Raw genomic sequence first — 15,778 nt, forward strand, 5'->3', positions numbered from 1 at the left:
TTCTAGTTTTCAGCATATGAGTCTGGCACTTCTTTGAATCAGTTTATTCCTACATATTTTATCATTTGCAATGCTATTTTAAATAGAATTATTTTCTTTTCTATTTTTGGATTGTCCATTGCAAGAACATAGGAATGAATACAACTAACCTTTTTGTGTTGATCATGTATCCTGTGACTTTGTTAAACTAATTTATTAGCTCTAATTGTATTTTGTCAATTCTTTAAGATTTTTATATAAGGTAATTTCATTTATAAATAGAGATAGTTTTACTTCTTCCTTTCTAATCTGGATCCCTTTTATCTCTTTTTGTTGCCTAATTTCTCTGGCTTGAAATTTCAGTACAATATCCAACTGAAGTGGCAAGAACAGACATACTTGTTTTATTTCTAATCTTATTAGGAAAGTTTTCAGGCTTTCAGCACTGAGTATGATGTTAACTATGGGTTTTTCAAATACCATTCATCAGGTTGAAGATGTTTCCTTCTATTCCTAGTTTGTTTAATGTTTTTATAATGAAATGGTGTTGGATTTTTGTCAGATGCTTTTTCGTTCATTAATTAAGATGATCCTGCTGTCTTCTTCCCTCTTCTTCTATTAATATGATGTATTACTTTTATTGATTTTTTTATGTTGAACTACTTTTTCATTCCTGTGATGAATCATACTTGGCCATGGTATACAATCACTTGAATATACTGCTGGATTCAGTTTGGTAGTATTTCTAATTTTATTTCATGTGATCAGAAAAGATATTTTGTATGACTTCAAATTTTTAACATTTATTGAGACTTGTTCTGTGGCCTAACAAATGGTCTGTCTTGGAGAATGTTTCATGTACACTTGAAAATAATGTGTTTTCTGTTGTTTTGAGAGTGGGACATTTTATAGATGTTTGTCAACTGTGTTTGGTTAATAGTGTTGCTCTATTATTCTATTTCCTTATTAATCTTTTCTATAGTCCCTTAGTCAATTTGGTGACTATAATGGAATATATACTATAGGCTGGATAATTTATAAAGAACAAAGATTTATATCTTACAGTTCGGGAGGCTGGGAAGGCCAAAATTGAGAGGCCAGAAGCATCTGGTAAGGGACCTCATGTTGCATTGACCCATGGTGGAAGATAGAAGGATAAGAGAGTACATGAGAGAACAAGAGAGGGCCAAATTTACTTGTATAACAAGGCTTCTCAATAACTAGCCCACTTCCCATGAAGTCTCTGCATTAGGTCTCCATTATTACCTAATTACCTCTTATTAGGTCCCACTTCTCAACACTGTTGCACTGAGGATTAATTTTCCAATGTACATACTTTAGGGGACAGATTCAAACCATAGCAGTAGTTGTTTTATCATTACTGAAAGATAGAATTTTCAACTATTGTTGAATTGTCCATTTTTCCCTTCAATAATTCTGTCAGTTTTTACCTCATATATTTTGGGACTGTGTTGTTAGGTGAATATATATATAATTGTTGTATCTTCTTGATTGATTGATTGTTTTCAGGACCTTTATCTCTAATCACAATTGCTGTCTTAAAGTCCATTTTTTAAAATATTAGTATAGCCACTACAGCTTTCTTTTCCTTAGAGTATGCATGAAATATATTTTTTCCATTATTTTATTTTCAACCTATCTGTGTTTTTAAATCTAAAGTATGTCTCTTGTAGACAATATGTTTTGGAGTCTTTTTTTAAATTCATTCTGCCTTTTAACTGATAAGTTTAATCAATTTCCATTTAACGTAATTAAGATGAGGAAGGGCGTACTTTTGACATTTTCTATTTGTTTTTCCATGTTGTTTTTCATTTCTCTCATTATTGCCTCCTTTGGTATGAGGTAAGATTTTTTTAAGTGTGCCATTTTGGTTCACTTTTTATTTATTTTATTTTTTAGTTATTTTCTTAGTGGTTGTCCTATGATTACAATTAACATCTTAATTCATCATTAATTAATTTTTTTCTTCCTGTAAGTGGAGTATGCTTTCTTTGTTTGCGTGTCTCATATTTTTGATTGAAACTTGGATATGTTGAATATTGTAATATGGCACCTCTGGAAATCAGATTCTCCTGTCTTCTCAGAATTTGTTGTTTCTGCTTGTTGTAGGTTGTATTTGTGTGTTGCTGACTTTTCTAAACTATTATTTAAAGACTGTATGCTTTGTCACGTGTGGTTACTGAAATCTCTAAAGTCACTGAAGTCTTACAACTTTTGTGGAAAGATGGACTTTTAGAGTTCCCTACCCTACCACTTTTGCTAATGTTATTCCGATAATTACTATGAAATTTTATATTTTCATTATCCTTGAACATTTCATAAATATTTTTTATGTATTCTATATCTAAGAGTTCTAATATATAATATGTTTGCCTTTTAAATTTGTTGTTTGTTCTGCTAACTCTTGTTTGGAGTGGCATGTTTTCTTGCATGTTTTTCTTTTAATTGTAAATTTATATTTGGCTGAAACTAACTTGTGAGAATTGTAAGGACTCAGTGTTGATGATGCCTTTCTCTTCATGAGTATTTTCTAGTAGCTTGCATTTTTTCCCCAGACCACATAGGTAGTATAAATTAAAAACCCAGAACTGTCTTTCTTCAGGTCCAAATCTAATTAAAAAGAAAAAAAAAACAGAACTGGTGAGAGAGTTTTGTCTACACTTGTAAATTATTGGGAGGAGACTATTATATTTTTAGCAATTTTTACACTGGGATCTGCAGGTAGAAATATACTGTTTTTTTGTAGGTTTTCATCACTGCCAAAATTTTTCTAGTCCAAACTGTTACTGAGGAGATAGTTCTTCCAGCAGCCTCAGATATATGTGACAACTTTAGTTTGCTTTTGCATTTTATGTAGACTCAAACAACGCCTAGTCTTCTATTTCTCGTCAGCATTAATCCCTGAGCGATATGTTCTTTGTATGGGCATTTTCACCCACAGCACCCACAGCTTCCATGTTATTTATTGCTCTGCTTTCATCTGACCATTATTTTGACCTTTGAGGATTCGCCCACTCTGGGCTTCAATTCCCTTATTAATCAAATGAGGGAGTTGGATTAGGTGACCTGTAATCTCCATTTTAGCTCTATTGTTGATTTTCTATGAGAATCATACCAGCATATGAAATACATACCTGCATATGTTAAGACTGAGAAGATGCAGGTTGTGAGCACCATAATGTAAAGAACTTCACATAGAGCAAGAAACAAATATCAAGATAACAAAGAGCAACCAAAAAGAGCAAAAGAAAATGATGAGTTCCAGTGGTGATTATGTCATTTTGGAGAGAAAGTTGAAAACCGGAGCCCGGCCATCTGGTGTAAGGATTCATCGAGGCAGGTAAAAGGATTTCTTCTCCTGATCAGTAACTAGATAAGGCATCTTGAGTAAGCAACAGGCACTGGCCTTCAATGGGGTCCCTCCATACAACATTAGCGACAGTCATTTGGGGACCTAAGTGAGACTAAATGCCAGAATAAGATCCAGGATCTGCTTTGGTAGAAAGGGTACGGGAACCAAGTAATACGGGCTCATCCTATGTCTGACACCAAGGTCACCTTCCAAGTGGAAAAGAACATTAGTTGGAAAGTCACAGTGGAGTTTGAGGGAAGACAAGACCACATTTCTTGAGCCTTGGGACACTCGCGAGGAGGTCAGCGGGTAGGACGGGGATGCAGAGTGGTTGCTTCCTTGGAGAGTGGGACCTCATCTGTCTACACAACTCACATTCCTCTCCTGAAATTCTCGACTCTTTCGGATAAATTTCTATTAAAGTGCACGTCAAGTCTTAGGCTTCTTGAAAGAAAACAGAAAAGAGATTCCTGTAGGAGGCTGAGATGGGTGCGAGTGGTCGATAAGCAAAGAAACAAAATTAACCACCTCCGTCGGCTGCACTGGCTACACCTCCTGCACAGTACTCAAATCCCAGCGCAGAGACGGAACCGGCCCGTGCGGAATCTCCACCAATCAACGACGTAGGAAATGTTTCGGAGACACTAATTGGTTCGATTACCTGGCACGCTCCTGAACCGAAAGTTGTGACTGGTTGCGGCGTTGCCTGGCGACGTGTTACTCAGTGGCGCTGTGCATCTGTAGAGGCCAGGTTGTCGCTAGGCAACGGGAAACATTAACCGCTACGGAGGACTTTCTACTCCCGACCGGGCGTTGCTCTCTCTGGAGAACCTCAGCAGCGATTGCTCTATTCTAACTTGGTGAGTCCTAGGAACCGAGCCTCGGCTTTGGGCTCTGATTTCTGGGCCAGAAACAAAGCCTGGCTTTCAGAGAACATAAGGAAAGGCTCAAAGAGGCAGAGAAAGTCACTGCAAACGCATTTCAGTGATTGCCTCCTATCTGCCTATCATTTTAGAGGGGTGGAAAGGAAGCAGTAGCGATATCAAGAGGCTTGTCCAAGATCTCACTTTGAGTGGTCAAATCTGGACCTGTGCTGTTAAACACAGTAATCATTAGACCTCACGTGGCTAGTCTGAACTGAAATGTGCTCATATATAAAAAACACACTGGATTTTGAAGGTGTTGGTACCAAAAGATAAAATATCACTCTAATTTTTATATTGTGTGTTCAAATGATTACATTTTGGATATGGTAAATAAAACACATTCTTAAAATTAATTTCACCTGTTTCTCTTTTAAAAATGCCATTACTTGAAAAATTTAAATTGCATACAATGCTCTCATATTTCTATTGGCCAGCCCTGATCTATATAAAACCTAGGTCTGCCAACACCTGATTCAAGACCTCTTGTGCTAACACTATTTTGAAAGGTGTTTCAAAGTATCTCCACCCATCTAACGGGGTGGAAGTGTGCGTGGTGGTGAAAGTGCAAGACCATTACAAAATGCTTATATTTCTAGTGTTTTAGGACCTTGCTACTCAGTGTATGAATCAGAACCTTCATTTTAACAAGCTCTGCAAGTTATTCTCCTGCACGTTAAAGCTCCAGAAGCACTGTGTCAGAAATTAGCTCTCAATTCTTTTTCCCCCCCTTTGTTTTTTCTTGAATACCTATACTGTATTTTTCAGACTGTGTGTATTAGAATTAGCTGCATTTTGAACAAGTTCCCAGGAGATGAGAAACAGTGATCTCAATAGTAATTGCATTTCCTTTCGTCTTTCTAAATCTAGACCAGTGTGGTCCCCAGATCATCAGCAGCAGCAGCATCACCCAAGAAATTGTAAGAAATGCAAATTCCTGGGTTCCACCCCAGCTACAGGGGTTCTTGAAGCCCAGGCACAGTTTCTAATTTTTTATTCCTTTGGTTCAAATCCTCAGTTTGGGAAGACTGGGGTAACTTTGATGGGTTTTATTTGAGGACAGCAAGCAAATTCAACGCTTCCTAGTCCTTAAGTCCCTCTCCACTAGCCTCCTTCCCCAATCTTTTTGATCTACTTTTCATTTTTTTTTCTCACCCCATCCATTCCAGGAGTAAGGATGACTTTTCAGGCCACAGATAGTGAATTTGACCTGACAAATACTGAAGAGCATGCAGAAAATTCTGCACTTCCAAGACTGAATAACATAAAAGCCAAAAGAAGAGTGAGTTATGTGACATCCACAGAAAATGAATCTGATACACGGATCCTAACATTTAGGCACATTACAAAAGCTCAGGAGAAGACAAGAAAACGACAGCAGCCTATAAAACTAGAGCCTTTGGTAAGTTCAAAAACCATTGTTTTAGCCTCTATAGCCACAGAGGAAGTTCCAAAATTGCTTTGGAAGATGGAAGTCATTTCTAGACTCTGAATTGACAAAGAAGGAATGAAAGCTAAAAGATAAGAACTTTTTATGAAGTTGTAAATATGTAAGTATATTTCAACAAATATTTGGTTCTAGGTACTGTTTAAGGATTCAGTGGCAAAGTTTTTGGGCAGCTAAGTCCTCTCTGGGATTATGTACAGTACAGATACTTAACTATGTATGCTTTAAGATTCTTTTAGATATTAGGGTACCATTTAACACTGAGAAGTCTAATAAACATGTTATATTTAGACATATAGTTTTATTATTTTCAATATACATGCCTTTGTCTTTAAAAAATTGTGTGCATGTTGAAAATACTTAATTTTTAGAAACCACTTATGCCCTCGGATAATTATAAATGCATGTAAAGGAGCTGTGAAAGGGAAAAAAATTAAAAAGTGAAAGTTCTCCTCTCCACCCTTAGACAGTAGCTACCATCATTAGTGTGTGCCCTTCAGACTGTTTTATGTTTATTCAAATATTTTTGCATATATATTTGTGTTTATAAACATAGACAGTTTTAAAGTAAGATTATACAATGCATACTGATCTTCAAGATGCTTATTTCACTTAATCATATAGAAATGTTTCTCATCCTTGCATGTAGAGGTGTCTTTTCTAACCGCTGCACTGTACTTTGTTGCATAGAGGTGCCATAATATAGTACTGATTAACTTGTCTCATATTGTTGTGTGTTCAAGTAATTTCCTTTTTCTTTTTGTTTTGTTTATTTTGTTTTTATTTTTCTATTTCAGATAATGCTGTGTTGAATGGCATCTTTGTACATATCAAGGTGCATTCCTATAAATGGTATCTTTAGGTTATATGTACATTTTTAATTTCAAAAAAACATTACCCGATTGCCCTCTAAAAATGTACCTTTTCACCTACAATGTATGAGAGGGCCTGTTTACCTACATCTTTGCCAAACCTGGTGCTATCCATTTTTTTTAATTTTTTTCTAGACTGATATGTTAAAAATGCCATCACATTGTTATAATTTACATCTTATTAATGAAGTTAGGTATATTTTCATTTATTCATCACCACATATATTTCTTATTTTGTGGATTATCTGTTCATAACCTTTGTCCACTTTAAGTTGTCTTTATCTTACCTATTTTTAAGTTTTTAAAAATATATTATGGATGTTAATCCTTATTTTATTGCTTCTCAAACTTAAGTTTGAGTACTGATTTCTCTTGAAGGAAAGCATTCTTAATCCATCATGCTAATTTTTTATTTTTTATTTAATGTTACTTTATGTGAAAAAAAAATTATGCTAGGAATTAATTCTAATTGTTAATAAACAAATTGACACCTTAAATAGAAAGAAATACAAAACCAATACAAATGGAATCAACACAAAATGCAAAGTCGCTATTGTTGTTGGTTTAACACTGCACCTCCATTTGCACGGTGGATGTGGCCCTGACTGCTGCCCTCCTCTTCCCCAGGGTTCAGTGCCTGTGCCACCACATGTTGTGTGGGGTACCAAGTCCACCTTCCCATTTTTCTCCCATGGAATTAGTATGAAACTTTTTATATCTGTTTCTCTCTGATATATTTGCCTTCACTTACCAGCCTGGCCAAGATGGTGATACCTCATCTCTACTAAATACATAAAAATCAGCTGGGCATGGTGGCGGGTGCCTATAATCCCAGCCACTCAGGAGGCTGAGGCAGATAATTGTTTGAACCCAGGAGACAGAGATTGCAGTGAGCCGAGATTGTGCCACTGCACTCCAGCCTGGGTGACAGAGCAAGATCCTGTCTCTAAAAAAAGAAAATAAAAGAACACACGGAATGTGGTAGACACTAAGAAGAGACTACTTCAGATTGGGTGACTAGAAAGGTCTCTCTGAGGAGATGTTATCTGAACAAGTCCCAGCCAACAGCCTGTATCAACTGCCAGACATCTGCAATTTAGGCAGAGCTTGCCTCCACTCCACTGGGCACCAGCCGATAGTCTTTTCTTTTTGTATTTAGTACTTTTCTTTTCAAGACCTCTTCTAAGACAGATCTAGTGGTAATGAAATCTCTCAACATTTGCTTATTTGTTTTCCTTATTCATTTCAGTAGGTTTCAGAGAAGGGTTTTCCAAATGTGCATTTATCTTAACATCGTATTTATAGATCATTGTTTGGTCTCTGTGAAGTCACGCTGTGTAAACAGACAACTTTTCTTCTTGTTCTCAACTTGTGATTCTGATCTCTATTTCTTTTTAGCACTATTATATAACTTAGATCTCCCTCATCTCTGTAGCACCAGCTAGGCTTTTACCTTTCTTCAGTGAGTCACTCAAAAGGGATTTTCATCTCAAACCAAAGGCCATTTACCTGAAAAGTTAACTGCTTTTCTTTACTTAATCTCAAGCCTTTTTTTCTTATCCCAGTATATGAGAGACTAGCTATCATGATTAAACTCATAATGCCTGGTAACTAAAAGCCATTATAATGAATTATTCACTTCATTATGTTAAAAGCTGGGGCTTTTATTGCCATAATTTTCAGTTAGATAGCTTAAGATAATGCCACCTATTTTTTTTAGATCTTCAATAAGTTATGACTATGAGAAGCGATTGATGATTTTGGGGATCAATGATTTTGGTGGGAGGATTGTGCACTTCTTCCCACAGTAGAGTATTAATAAATGATGGGGGTTTGTAATGGACAATTAGGGAGTATATGATTTCATACTTCTGAGCCTTTTCTGTTGTAATTTATTCTTGTAAGTATTCATTGATAATTTGAAGTATAAAATTAATGGAATCTATGTAGAAAAGCCTTACTTAATCAATAGGCCAGGGACAGGCAATGGTGGTAGTTACTATTAGGACTGTGGCTTTCATAGGAAATTAGTCCAAGGAGATCAATTTCCAGCAGGAAAAGGAGTCCAAAGGTAGTGAAAAATGAAACAAGTTTATATGAATGTTAAAAAGATTAACATGTTTCTCTATTTCCCAAAGCCAGCGCTAAAAGTCTACCAAGATCATAAGCAGCCAAAATACGTACATGAACAAAATCGATTTCAGTTAATGACTTCCGGACTCATTAAACATCCAGTAAGCATAGCAAAAATCAGTTCTGTTACATCATCTACTCAGTTTCTTGAGCAGGAAGATGCTATGAAAAAAATACAGGTATAATATTAAAATACTTAATTGATTCTTTTAACTTAATTTTGTTTTGTATAGCATTGCTAACATGCTTTTAACTCATAAAAATAGTAGCAAAGTCATTTTCTATAAAGTTGCATAATGAGTTTGGGGAATATGACATTTTTTAATTCTTCCTATTTAAGGAAAACTCTTACAGTGGAGGAAAATCATAAAGGAGACTTTCAGCATCTGTACAGTGCCTTCTGACCTTCTTTTGCATGATAAAGAAGATATCGTAGTATTTTGAATGTTATAACCTTTTTGAAATTTTCATCATTTTTACCAAAATGGTAATCTTTGAAGACCCTGGTGAAGGGTAATAAAATGGAGACTAAGCCAGCTAGAAAGACAACTTGTATAGCTGGTGAGAGTTGCAGAGTGGGGACGGGTGGATCACCTGAGGTCAGGAGTTCAAGACCAGCCTGACCAACATGGTGAAACTGCATCTCTACTAAAAATACAAAAATTAGCTGGACATGGTGGCATATGCCTGTAATCCCAGATACTTGGGAGGCTGAGGCAGGAGAATCACCTGAACCCAGGAGGTGGAGGTTGCAGTGAGCCAAGATTGCTTCATTGCACTCCAGCCTGGACGGCATAATGAAACTCCATCTCAAAAAAAAAAAAAAAAAAAAGGGGGGGGAAAGAAAGAAAGAAAAAGAAGGAAGGAAGGAAGGAAGGAAAGAGAGAGAGAGAGAGAGAGAGAAAAGAAAGAAAGAAGAAAGAAAGAAAGAAAGAAAGAGAGAAAGAGAGAAAGAAGGAGAAGGAAGGAAGGAGAGAGAGAGAGGAGGGAGGGAAGGAAGGAAGGAAGGAAGGAAAGAAGGAAGGAGGGAAAGAAATGGTAGCTTGGGGAAGAAATCACCAGAGCTTGCCTTTAAATGAGTATCTATAGATAATTAAAGAAAAAAACAGTAAGGAGAGAGAATATGAAGGGCATACCTACAGTAAAGATACCAATAGAGCCAAGATTTCTCTGAGCTTTTGGTTGAGAGGATCCTTTGACAGTAACACATTTAATTGCTGTTTTGGCTCCAAGCATTGGGTTAGAAGTGCTAGATGTGCACAATCGAGGACAAGGTCTATCCTCAAGGACTTCAGAGTCTAGAGGTATGTAGGTGGACAAGTGAACACTCAGCACAGTGGAGTATAGAGCTCTCCTTGGTTGTTTGAGGTACAAAATAATGAAAAACTAAATAAAAAGGACTGTTACACCTGGCCATTGCGGGGACCAGTCAGTGAATAAAAGCTACCCTTAGGAGTTACACTAAGTTGAGAAGAATGTGTGTAAAGTTAATGGGATAGATAAGGTGGGAGAGGTGGGAGCTTGAGGAGAAGACAGATGGACAGGAGCTTACTTTGGGTTTGGGTGAGATCATCCTGAAAGAAGGAAATCATATGAAGAATTATATGGAAATTACAAAACCTCACTTACTATGGTGTCAATGAAGTGGAGACAAAGGGAGCTCTTTCTCCAGAAAAGATCTGAGCCAGGAAAGATTTGATTGCCTGTAAATTAATTTATTTGCTGTAAAGAGGGCTTCAAGAATTTGAATTTAAAGAAAAGGAAGGAAATTGTACAGACATCTGGATGAAAGTGGGACTGAAAAGGAATGTTAGGTTGTGAGCTATGATCTTTGGTTGTAGCTGTCACTCAGTGAAGAATTCAGTAAGGAGGAATTAAAGAGAAATATGGAAAAGGGGATTTTTACATAAAGTAAAGAAGATATTTATTCTGGAAAAAAGGTAACTTTTTCAGATATTGATTTATCAGTGTGAGTTTCAAATAGAAATGCAACAAGGAGGATTTCTGGGAGGTAAAGGAAGGCAGAAAGGAAGGAAGTTGGAGGCTTCTGTTAATTAAGATAGAAATTGACTTTCAAATTGTACTGGGCATCCATCAGAGAGGAATACTACAGACATTGTACATTTTATGAATAAATGCTTTCTTTAATTCCCACCCCCAAATCTGAACCTATGTTAATGCTAAGGATGTGAATCACATTTTCCCACTGAGTTACATAATGAGAAATTAGTGCTGAGAGGAAAATATGTAACCCTGTTATGGAAGACGTCTTCCACTTAGAATGCAGTAAGACTTTTTAAAGACTAGAACAAATAAAATAAATGCATTTTCTATTAAAACAGTAATACTTTAGTCTCATAAAAATACTAAAGTGGATTAGCCCTTGTTGCAACATTGAAGTAAGGTTATGTGCATTTCCTCTGGTTCAGGTTTGGCCTATTCATTCACAGAAGAGAACAGTGCCATTGCTGCCATCCCTGGCCAAGAATTCAAAGACACATTTTATTTGCCTTTTAAGTTCAAAGATGTGTTTCCTTCAGCTCTGAACTTGTTAGGCTTCTCTCCAACTGCTATTCAATAGAGTATATTTAATCAGAGATGGGGTGTAATGTTCCCTATGAGTACAGGTTTTCTGGAGAAGTTGTTCCACAGAGCTTGTAGCAAAAAATCCCTGCAGAAATGGCAGCCTCTACCAGCTATGTTAATAGGAAATAAAATACTCACGCATATATTTACAGTAGTTATTCAACAAAGCAGGTCCACTATGGTGACTCTTATCTTAAAGCCAGTTACTCCTACATTGTCAGAGACGCAAGGTGGTGACCTTTGGAGTTAGTGTCAAATTTCTTCAAACACAATGATTAACCTCCTCCATGAGAGCAACAGATGTGGATGATGCCACCCAAGTTTTCTGGGGGTTGGGGTGAGAGCACAGACTGTGAAGCCCAGCGAGTAGTGCAAGCTGGGGTGTGTGGACATGGCAGGGTGGTACTCAGCCTTGCTGCTCCAAGTGTAGTCCATGGTCAGCAGGATCCATATCCCTGAGGGCAGGTTAGAAAGGCAGAACCTCAGGCTCCACTCTAGCTGTACTGAATAAAAATCTGCATTTTAATAAGAACCCCAGGTAATTCACTGCGCATTTAAAGTTTGAGAAGCACTGGTATAAGGAAAAGGCAATATTAGTTAATAAAATCAGTGCTTCCTTAAGGCCATTGTATAATTATTCCCAAAACTCAATATAACCACCCCTCATCTTCACAAAGAAGTAAAGTTATTATGAGTTATGATAACAGCTGTCCAAGACTTCACTCACTGAAGGGCATCAAGGTTGTTGGAACGGATGGGCAGGTTGAGAGGAGAGGCCCCAGAGAAGATAGATGCAGAGCAACCAAGCAAGGAGGGTGGAGTGCTCCCAAGAATGTCAAAGATCAGGTAATATTTTGATGTAATAAACATTGAGTTGAAGGAGAGGAGAAGGCAATAGGAGCTGACACTGGGACTGCTTTGTGGGAAAAGGATGGGTATCTGGAGAGGCAGTAATGAGGAGGAATATCGCTCCCTAATAGTTTGAAAATTTTCAGTGCCAAAATGCTTGCCTTTGAGGCCTAGACATCTCATGCAATATGGCAATTAGTCCTTGAGGGACATATTTTGTCACTCTTGAGTGTGTACAAAGACTCATTTTTTTTTTAATTGGCTTTGTTTATATTTATCAGCCCTCTCCTCCTAAACTGTCACGTACCAGTATTGGAAGAAGAGGTCTCTTCGGGACTAGATCTTCAGCTTACCCTAAGTACACTTTCCACGACCGAGAAGAAGTTATTAAAGCCAACATTCGTGATCCCTTGCAAATCATTAAAATAATACGTGAAAATGAAGATCTTGGATTTCTTTATATGATCCCTGCAGTGTCAAGATCATCCATTGAATATGATACATATAATCTAAAGTGAGTTCTTTTTTATGACACAATTTCTTTAACATAAAAATTACAAATAAGATTGCACACATTATTTATAATGATTGGATATTAATGATAAAAATCAAATACAATTTTGGTTATCATAGAATGATAAATTAATCCTAATCACAACAATTATGTATTTTTTTCATTTATCTTCCCTTTATCCGTTTAGAAACATTAACTATCTTATCTGTACTATTGAGCTTCTCATATATTTATGTAATGTTATGCCATATATTTTTAATTAGTATTAAAAACATATTTTTGATACTTTATGATTACTGAGAAAAGAGGATGGCAATATATAAAAAGTAGGTGATGCATGATTTGTTTTTCATGTTATTTCATCTTTATAGAGTAGAAGTAAGGATTTTTTAATAAAATGATCTTGATAACTTATGATATTCATATAGATGAATAAAATACACACACTTCCTCTGTGTTGTTGCCACACATTTGTGGTTATTACAATTTGAAGTCACATAATTATGAGGCTGCAAGTTGCTTTAAAGTAAAAAGTTTTAATCAAAATTTAAAATGATGGATTTGTTGTAAATCTTAAAGAGCTTCACAGGAGTGAACAATAACTTGTAGGAAGAACAGAAATGCTTATGAAAGTGCAATCATTCAGCAAAATTTGTTGAGCATGATCTCTGTAGTAGGAACTGTTTTACTTGCTTGAGACACATTAATAAACCATCCATATCAAAATGGTTGCACTCGTGGAACTGACATTTTAGCAGAGGATGACAATAATAAATCATACTTGAGTAAATTATGTAGAATACTAAAATGTGATAAATATTGGAGAAAATAAATAGAGGTAAAGAGGATTGGGAGTGCTGAGGAAGAAGCCGTGAATTAACTGGGGTGATTTGGGTGGGCCTCATTGAGAAGCTGGCATTTGAGGACTTGAAAGAGAAGGAATGAGTTATGTGGTAGTGCAGTTATGAGCATTCCAGGCAGCAGGAAATGAATACAAACGTCCTGAAGTGGAAGCAGACCTGGCATGCTCAAGGGACAAAGAGGAGGCTGGTGTGACTACAGTAGCGCGAACAAGAGATAAAGGATATATCGTCACAGGGCCAGTGGAGAACCATGGAAGGATTTGGGGCAGAAAAGTGTCATGATATGATTTACATTTTTTAAGGAAGCATTATGGCTGCTGTGTGAAGAATAGGCTTTGAGGGAACAGGGGTTGAAACAGGAAGACAAACTGAAGGCTGTAATTATTCAGGTAAGAAAGGGACCAGGGGGTGATGATCAGTCGTAAGAAATATGTTTGCTTCTGAAAATAATTTAAAGGTGAAGCCAACAGGATGTTTTTACAAACATTATGTAGGGTAGATAACCAGAAAGGAGTACAGGATGAGTTTAATGATCCAGTTGTCTGAGCAAGAGGGGTAGAGTTGTGGTTGACTGTGAACCCCAAAATCTGAGACAGTTCTCAGTTAATTTAGAAAGTTTATTTTGCCAAGGTTGAGGATGCGCACAGCCTCAGGAGATCCTAATGACATGTGCCCAAGGTGGTAGGAGCACAGCTTGGCTTTATACATTTTAGGGAGACATGAGACATCAGTTAATATGCGTAAGATGTACATTGGTTCAGACTGGAAAGATGGAACAACTGAAGCCCAAGACGGAAAAACTCAAAGCAAGTAAGGGGCTTCCAGGTCATAAGTAGATAAGAGACATTCCTTTGAGTTTCTGATTAGCCTCTCCAAATGAGGCAATGAGATATGCATGTATCTCAGCACAGGGGTGACTTTGAATAGAATGGGATGTAGGTTTGCCCTAAGGAATTCCCAGCTTGACTTTTACCTTTAGTTTAGTGATTTTGGGGGCCCAAGATTTATTTTCCTTTTACAACTGAGACACAGAAGATTGAATGGAGCAGAATCATCAGGGAAAAATACATGTTTGAGTTCAGATACATAAATTTAGGGATGTTAAAAGGAGAAGAGATGGTAGATGAAGAATTGGAGTATAAAAGAGGCTCTTTCCAACCTGAGACAATTCATTTTTTTTAAGATGGCAGACAACATATAATGTAATTTAAAACCCTTTGATGAAAAAAAAAACAAAACCCCTTAATAGTATTATCATTCCTACCACTACCTACTCCCTTTTCTGGTTTTTATACGTCTTTGGTGAAGAAGTTGTAGCTCTTAAGTGGAAACTTATGGAAAGTGGGTTATTTGGTGATTTTAAAACATACTTCTTGATTCATACGTGAAAAATGTTTCATAGTTTTTTCTTCAGGAAAAAAATAATCATCTAATAACCCAGATATTAAGGAGTGCTATTTGTGATGTTCGTTTTCCACTGTGAGAAGAGCCAAATTTTGCTCCATGTAGAACTGATTCTCATCTTTTTACCAGCACAAGATAAAGTATTGAAGAGGAGACTGAAAACTGTGCTTTTGTTCAGTTCAGGAGTTTTTTTTCCTAGATTAATGAGCACTTCTACTAGGGAAATTGAGTTGATATTTTATACTTTTTTGTATTCTCAGAAGTGATGCTTAATAGTAATATGTAAGGTCTCAATTAGAAAGATATTTTGCAATCATGGTTTGTTATTATTATTGCATTTTAGGGTTTGATGTTAAACTTTCCTCCCTAACTTTAACTCCAAATGTCATAACCTTATGAGTAAAGACGATGATTTGGATGCTGTGGAGTTAGCAGCAGCTAAACTAGAAGTTAATCATAGTATATACTGTGTCAACAAGCTGAGGTCATGCTATACCAAACTCCTTTTAAAAGTGACGTGATAAAATAACTATAAGACTGAGTTTGCTGTTGAAGAATGTCTTCACTATCCAACAAATGTGGTGAAGCTGTGGAAGCATTTTTTATAATTTTTCAATCTAGAGCAATAATCTATCTCTCTGATAAGCCTGTTGAATTTTTCCAGAAAAAAAATGTGAACAAAATGCAAAATACTGCTTCTCAGTATAGAACTGAATAAAGGAGAAATTGAGATTTAAACTATGGAAGCCATTTAAAATTGCATTTCTTGTAGCAAAAATCTTTTAAAAATGATATGTCATGCTATTGCTTAATCACCTATGGCAAGATATGCTTA

At 36.4% G+C, this 15,778-nt stretch overlaps 1 protein-coding gene across 2 annotated transcripts in view; it reads left to right on the forward strand.

The window, feature by feature from the left end:
• The first annotated feature begins 3,011 nt into the window (after positions 1 to 3,011).
• DNAH6 (dynein axonemal heavy chain 6) overlaps positions 3,012 to 15,778 on the forward strand; it is a 297,682-nt gene continuing 284,915 nt past the window's right edge. Inside the window, exons 1-4 of one of the 2 annotated variants that reach the window (XM_032243483.1) lie at positions 3,012 to 4,212; positions 5,445 to 5,677; positions 8,733 to 8,906; positions 12,435 to 12,676. In XM_032243483.1, the coding sequence (XP_032099374.1) occupies positions 5,453 to 5,677; positions 8,733 to 8,906; positions 12,435 to 12,676 (641 nt within the window). In that variant the 5' untranslated portion in view covers positions 3,012 to 4,212; positions 5,445 to 5,452. Of the gene's footprint in view, positions 4,213 to 5,444; positions 5,678 to 8,732; positions 8,907 to 12,434; positions 12,677 to 15,778 lie in introns of those variants that run through there. The other variant, XM_032243484.1, reaches the window with a different exon arrangement.

The sequence above is a fragment of the Sapajus apella genome, unplaced genomic scaffold, assembly GCF_009761245.1.
Source record: "Sapajus apella isolate SASKATOON/1434 unplaced genomic scaffold, GSC_monkey_1.0 scaffold52, whole genome shotgun sequence".
Classification (NCBI taxonomy): Eukaryota; Metazoa; Chordata; class Mammalia; order Primates; family Cebidae; genus Sapajus; species Sapajus apella.